We start from the raw sequence: 8,054 nt of genomic DNA on the forward strand, positions 1-8,054 counted from the left end.
GAAAACAACACAATATGAAATGCTAAATAAACAAGTTGTATGTGTACATGTAGGTAAAATTTACCTTTTCTTTTTTGTTTTATAGATGGATGAAAAAATTCTTAAACAATATATTATACAGTACTTGAGCTAGTTCTTCCTTTCTCAAAACTTTATTTGGTGATAAGGAAAACACAAAATATCTTCATCCAGAATGTATAATAATAACACAAATCACATTTGCAAAAATATGTGAAGCTTTAAATTAAGGAAATATTTTAGGTTATAGTATAATCCTTCGACTTGCACTTGAACTATTTATTCTGCGTTTTCTATGTTTGTAAAATGAACATATAGAAGCAACGGTTGTAGTCATCCCTTGGAGAAGAAAAAATTACGACCACAATTACTAGTTCATTTAATGATATGGAATATCTGTTTCAAAGACTGGTAAGTTTTAATCTTTTCCTTCAATTCACTATAACAAACGAAAATTATACGAACAACACGACCATGGACCAGATGATTCTTAACCTAAAGTCGAACATTAGATCTCTCCTATTTATCAGGGTGGGTTTTGTGTTCTTCATTCTTTTATTTTCTATGTTGTGATTTTTAGAATTGTTATTCGTCTTTTCGTTCTTTGTCAAAGACCATTCAGTTTCTGTTTAACGTTTGAGCCTCAATATCATATTGCATGGCAACTTTCGCCTTTTTGGTATATATATATATATAACACTCTAAAAGTTAAGTTTTGACTATGATTGCTCACTTAACGTTTGTACATGAAACATGTTTTCAATTCTGTTCTAAACTTTACATCAAAATAACTATATATAAAGGGATTCACTATATGGTTTAGAAAAACGATGCGTGAAAAATACGTCCACGCAAATGTTTCACCTTCGGTTAATGTAATGACATTAAAATCCCCTATTGCATAAGCAAGTATTAAAATAAGCAAAGAGGGTATATATGATAAAATATAGGTAATAATTATGACAAAATACATTATGGTTATTCTTCTTTTCACGGCATCTTTTCTAGTCTTTGAATTTACATCCGGGTTAGTTTCATTGTTCGATGGTACTATATCCTCAGATTTCGTGGTATTATGGGACGAAGTTCCATTTTTTTCATCATCTGGAGATGGCTCTTTATTGGATTTAATGTTTAAAAATTCCTTCTTTTTATAATTCACATCAGGATTTGAAATGCACCTTGTTACACCAATTTCACATGATTTAATTTGGTTTGGTACATAATTATGTGTATAGGAATCAATTGAACACGTTTTGTTTAACTGAGGAAACGATTCCGTGTTAGACGACGTATTGCTGTCTTGGTTTATGTGATAAACATTTTTCCACTTCTTCCCAGAAAAAGATATGTTTATTCTTCTTAGAACAGGAATGAAGAGTGCAGCAGTAATAATGATATTTACCACACTGATCAAACCAAGAAATCCAAAGTACGCTGTAATTGATGCTGAAGTGTCTTCGGCATAGTATTTACAAAGCGTTGTTTGAACTGTATGATTCAGAAACAATTCATCCGTGGTTTTAATTCCTGATATTGCTAAAAGCGGTGCAGTATAAACTAACGACAAAAACAAAGCAGTTGTAAACGATACCTTTTTCCGAAATAATGTCATTTTTGGTCCTAATGGTTTGCATACTAAAAGATATCTTTGGACACAAATTACCACTAAAATGTGTGCTGAAAATCCTGCCACGAACGCTTGTAAAAATGTTAAAATCCGACAAACTATGTCACTTGGATAATTATAGTAGAATGTGTTGTCCATGATATAGAATGGACAACTTACAAAACATCCAATCAAATCTACAATAGCCAAAAGTGGAATGAAATAACGCTCACCTCGCTCCTTAATTCGAAACAAGTAAACAAATATAACGACACAGTTTCCAAAAATACCTATAAGCGTTCCTATGACGATACAAATTGAGTTGCTAAGATAAATGCCAGAATATTTGTCTCGGAGGATCTCACCATAATCAGTATTATTCCTCATTCTGAACTCTTTATATTTTTACTCCCTTCAAGCAAAAATGCAGCTGTATGTCTATAAACTATGCATTCCTGTGTAAACATGCATCCTCTTTCTGGATGACTGCTTCAACAATTATATAAGTTTTTGATGTTTTCTTTAAGATTTCCTTTTAAACTATTATTTCTTTAATTTCTTTACATGATTGAACCATATACATTCACTCTCATTGTGATAAAGAATAGAACAATAGAATTACCGAACTTCCTGTTATGCAACTCTACAATTTGAAGACAGGTACAAATGTATTATTCGAACGTTACTTCCTGATGCAAAGATGTCGTTAAATTTAATTCTTACATATAATGGATAGTTTAAAATGATTCAAACGGAACGTATCTATTACTTTAAAAAAATAATGTTAACTGTATACTGTCCAACTTGAATAAATATTGATTGCATAAACATAAGATTATCCAACTTTGTCCTTTGAATGCTTATGTATCTGTAGTCTGGTGATTAGTATTGTTGTTAAGTTATTAAGAATAATGGCATTTTTACTGACTTTATCGGCAAGAATATTAGGCGATTCCGAAAGGGCGAGCTGGTGAATTCAGCATTAAATCAAGGCCATAACTCCTTTATTCGGCAATTTATGCTAACTGTAGTTTATTGATTAATCCTTTTTTGGCGGAAAATATGAGGCAAAACTACGTTAATCTCATACAAAACGTTCGGATAGTTGTTTATTTGTATAAATGAAGTTGAGTACATTCCATCGATAAATTGGGCTTTCACATGTGACCTTGCTGCATTTATAATTTCGAGTCTTAAGTCCTGTTCATGATCTTAAAATGTCTGGCAGTAAGAACAAAGGGAAAATGTACAAATTGTCGATACATTGATTTACTACGTACTTTAAAAATGTAAAGTATAAATAGCACGTAACACAAAACATGCTTAAGGCGTAACACCATTAATTCAGGCCCGGCCAGAAAGCACATACCAGAAAGTAGTACATATTTAACACAAAATAGTTTCTACGCGTGAGTGTAATTTTCAAAAGATGTAGAATATTTAGGTATTTTTGGTATCAAATGAAAGCTTAAGGACTGGTGATCTTTATAGAACACTTTTGGACTTTTAATTTTGAATATTAAAACGACTGCACCAAATTTTAAAAAGAGGGTACACTTTGTCTGTTTGTCAGATCTGAAGTATCTGTGTTGGTACATCCGAAGTTCCGGGAACCAGTTCTTTTTATATGCCATTAAAGGTATGTTGATTTTTTTCAGTACAAGTCACCATAAAGTGTTGCTTTTAAATGCAATGATTGTCACTTTATTTGAACTTAAAACAAAAGAGGTGTACCTGCTTAAAATAAGAAAATTTAACATAGAAAGCAATGGGACTATGAATTAGTGGTGTACTTCCTAAAGATAGTAAACTTATTACTTGCACTTACATATACGATTCATAAGTGTAAGGATGTTGTTGAGTATCTAGTAAATCACAAGATCATTTATAGCAAAGAAACTAAAATAACAATTAATTATTTATTAGAAGCTACATAAAGATAAGATGTTAAAATTATGTTTAAGTTTAGATCTGAATTACTAATATTAACAGGGGAATTGTGTCTCGAAATTATACGTAACTTGGACTTTCAACTAAATTTTAATGGGTTTCGTGAACAACGGAATGCATGAGTAGATCGCCTTTTAAATATTTCCGCATGTTTGTCTGATAATTCTAATGGTTCATTTATTTTTGTATGTACAAAGGATTGTTGAATCAGAAACATATACATACTTGTGACCAAATATAAATTTGGTCTACGTTGAACATATAAACTCGTGATTTCCTTTGTATTAACCACCAATTCCAAGAAAATACAACGAATTATAATGAATCCACAGATTTACAAACTTTATGAATAACGGTTCATTTTTTTTTAAAACAAAAAATGGAAAATAGTCACTTTAAAACATTATAAATGACGATTGGCAATACATTCCAGATATTTAAAATACTACATAAATGTATAATGGATAACTATTGTTTGAAATTTGACTTCGTATGTTCACTTAGTGATTGACAATAGATAAGTTATCTAGAGGTTCAAAATAAAATATGTTGGTAATGTATTTCTTTCTTCTATACTATTTGTTAAATTGTGTACCCTTCAGGTACAACTGAATTTATGGTGAGGTAAGTGGAGGTCAGTATTCAACGTAATTTATTGTTCGGGCTGTTTGTATCTCTTAACTGTTTTCCTTTTTGGAAACGGAGATGTCCTTACCATTTGATTTCCAATTACCCCCTGAATCTCCTCTCGTATTTTTTGCAATGGAATAATCAGCATTTTTATCATCTTATTGGCATTTAAAACACTTTGTCAACTCTTCTTTGAATTTCAAATCAAAGTACCCGTAAATAAAGGGATTAACAATATGATTAATCAGCACGAAGCGCGCAATAAAAAAGAAAGCACACGTTTCACTCTTAGATAAAGTCACAAAATTAAAATCTGCAATAGCATATGATAAAATTAGCATGATGATTGACGGAATATAGGCAAAGATATAAGCAATGATTATAACGAAAAACATGATATTAATTCTTCTTTTAACTGAATCTCGTTTAACAGTACAAGAGTCTGTATTGTAACGCTTCTTTGATTCTCCTTCATTTGATTTGCTGTGTAAAGATTTCTCTGAAGATTGAGCTGGTTCGGCTATATCTTTTCGCTCGTTTTTGTTTTTCAAATTATGCTCAAGCTGCAAAGGAGAATTATTATTTGTTTTTGAATAAGAAGCTGTAATGCATCCTTCAGGTTCTTGAATATCAATTTCGTCGATTAGACAGGATGATTCACCAATGTCCTTTTCATTCCTTGCTTGCGTCGCATGTATATTCGATTCTGTGTTTGATTCTGTTGTGCATGACTTCATCGATTTGGAAATCGATTCTTTCGTGGACGTAAGGTTAGTTACATTTATTGCTTTAGATATATTCGATTCCCAAGATGTCACAGGGCCATTGTTGCACTTTTTAACACTGAAAGATATTTGTATTCTCTTCAAGACCGGAATATAAAGAGCAACAGTTATAACTATATTAAATATCATCAATAATGCAAGAAAACCGAAGTAGGCGGTAATTTTTGCTGATGTTTCCACTGCGGAAAACTTACAAATAGTAACTTGTACTGTGTGATTCATAAAGTTCTCATAAGATGTCTTTAATCCTGAAATGCCTAACAATGGTGCCGAATAAAGTAAGGCAAACAGAGAGACAAATGCAAAATACATTCTTTTCCAAAATAATGTCATCTTTGGCACAAAAGGTTTGCATACTAGAAGATATCGTTGAACGCATATAATTACCAGAATGTGAGCTGAAATTCCTGGAACAAATGTTTGTGAGAATGTTAGTATTCGACAAATAATATCACTTGGATAATCAAAAAAATATGTATTGTCCATTATATAAAACGCTGAACTAGTAAAACAAGCTACAAAATCCACACTAGCCAACAATGGAATAAAATAGCGTTCGCCTCTTTCCTTTATTCGGAAGAAGTAAAACACGATTATTATACAATTTCCAAATAAACCAATAACTGTACCGAATATGATAAGTATTGTACTACATAAATTCACATCGCTGTACCTATTTCGAAGAATTGTACCAAAGTCAACGTTCGCCTCCATTTTTAAAACTAAGGTAAAGATAAAGTGATATCCAAGCGTCTGTAAACTAATATAAAGTCAGCGTTGATTTTATGCAATTAAACTATTTTACACTGCGTAATTTTTAACTTCAACATTTACCACTTCCTGAATAACATAATATTACATACTTTGATTTCAAGAGATTGAAGTACATCACCGTATTTCATTAACAGCTAACCACCATTTCATATATTTCTCAAGTAGTACATTTACTATACATTTTGATAGAAATAAAATTTAGATTTTTTTTTAACATTTATGGGAGAGCTCTCTACGTACGAAAAAGCAGTTGACAAGATGAAAAATTATAATCTATGAAGAAATTACACATTAAAAAACAAAATTTGTATAATAATATCATTTTAACACAATAGATATGTTGGCATATACCAATGAGTTAAAAACTCAGTGACACTTATAAGCAAAATAACATTCAGTGGTCATCTTACGGTTTCGAAAATATATACGTGTCTATGACAATTATAACACACTCAAATCGTGCATTTAAATGATACATTTTATACATATCTTAACATATTTTTTAAATCATCTGCCAACCATTACCAGGATATTTTTATTTCATATTAACAAAACAACATTAACTAAAGGCATATCAAAATGGTGCACTTATTAAAATTCTGACTGAGAACAGACACATAAAAAAGTATGAAGTTTTGATGTACGATGAAATTAAGCAGTCCTACACTCTAATATAAACGGTCATTTACTGATAATATTAATGTTAAATCTATTCGAACTTGTTATTCTATCTTTCTTTCGTACGATCTGATTATCTTTAATTTTAATAGTATTATGGTTGCCGTTGATTGCGTTTACAAATAAAGAATGTCTTCAACTCAGTTCTAAACTTCACATCAAAATAACTATATATGAAAGGATTCACTATATGGTTGAGGAAAACAAAGCGTGCAAGATATATCCAAGCAATTGTTTCACCCTTTGTCAATGTAATGAAATTAAAATCATCAATCGCATAGGAAAGTATTAAAATTATCACAGCTGGAATATATGATATAATATAAGCAAGAATTATGACAAAAAACATAATGGTTATTCTTCTTTTTACGGAGTCATTTCTGCTTTTCAAACCTCCATCATGTTTATTTTCAATGTCTATGTCCATTATTTCTTCAGTCTTAACGGCATTATTGACATGGTTGTTCTTTACTAAATCATTCTGAAATGGCTCTTTATTAGAACACACGTTTGTAAATTCCTTATTTCTACACATCTCATTAGGCTTAGAATCATATTCCGTCGTTTCAACTACAATTTGGTTCGTCGGGTTCGAAACCGAGGGTTGTGTACCAGAATCAATTGAACTTGTCTTTGTTGGTTGAGATGTCGATTCAATATTAGACGACGTATTTCCATCGCTAATTTTGTAAAATACACTTTTCGTCGTCTTTTTAGATAAAGACATGTGTATTCTCCGTAAAACTGGAATGTAGAGTACTGCAGTAATAATGATATTGGCCACGATAACCAACCCAAGAAAACCGAAGTAAGCTGTAATTTTTGCAGAAGTGTCCACTGCAGAAAATTTACAAATCGTTGTTTGAACTGTGTGATTCAAATAATTTTCATCCGTGGTTTTTATCCCTGATATTCCTAAAAGGGGTGCAGAATAAAGTAACGGGAAGAAACAAGCAGCTGCAAAAGCTACCCTCTTCCACAATAACGTCATCTTTGGTCCGAAAGGTTTGCATACTAAAAGGTATCTTTGAACACAAACAATCAATAGAATATGTGCTGAAAATCCTGGAACAAACACTTGCAAAAACGTCAAAAGCCGACAAACTATGTCATTCGGATAATTGTAAAAGAAGGTGTTGTCCATTATATAGAACGAAGCACTTGTTAGGCATGCAACCAAATCCACAATGGCCAACAGTGGTATAAAATATCGCTCACCTCTCTCCTTTATTCTAATAAAGTAGAAAAATATAACAGTACAGTTTCCCACGATACCTATAATTGCTCCAATAACGATTAAAATTGTACTGCTAAGGGATATGTCATTATATCTGCTCCGTAGAACTTCGCCATAATCAGTATTATTATCATTCATGCTAATTTGATAAGTAATCTTTATCCTAAAACGTAAAGATGTACATACATGTATATGTGTATTTCATATATTTGACAGTGTGATACGACTTCCTCTTTCCGTGTGATTGATTTTGAAAGTGCGTCAAATATTTACGTTTCTTTAATGATTCGATTTTCTCTTTATTGTTATTATATACATTCCATTAAAACATAATTTGAAATATTATTACATTTTATTTTGATATGCAAGACAG

General features: G+C 31.3%; 1 protein-coding gene across 1 annotated transcript; it reads right to left on the reverse strand.

Annotated features, from left to right (window-relative positions):
- Positions 1-700: 700 nt before the first annotated feature.
- LOC143085656 (uncharacterized) lies at positions 701-5,944 on the reverse strand. Its single transcript, XM_076262141.1, has one exon. It carries the CDS (start codon positions 5,704-5,706, stop codon positions 4,366-4,368), a length of 1,341 nt encoding a protein of 446 aa, XP_076118256.1. The 5' UTR covers positions 5,707-5,944; the 3' UTR covers positions 701-4,365.
- Between the last annotated feature and the right edge of the window lie 2,110 nt (positions 5,945-8,054).

Source organism: Mytilus galloprovincialis, chromosome 8 (genome assembly GCF_965363235.1).
Source record: "Mytilus galloprovincialis chromosome 8, xbMytGall1.hap1.1, whole genome shotgun sequence".
Lineage (NCBI taxonomy): Eukaryota > Metazoa > Mollusca > Bivalvia > Mytilida > Mytilidae > Mytilus > Mytilus galloprovincialis.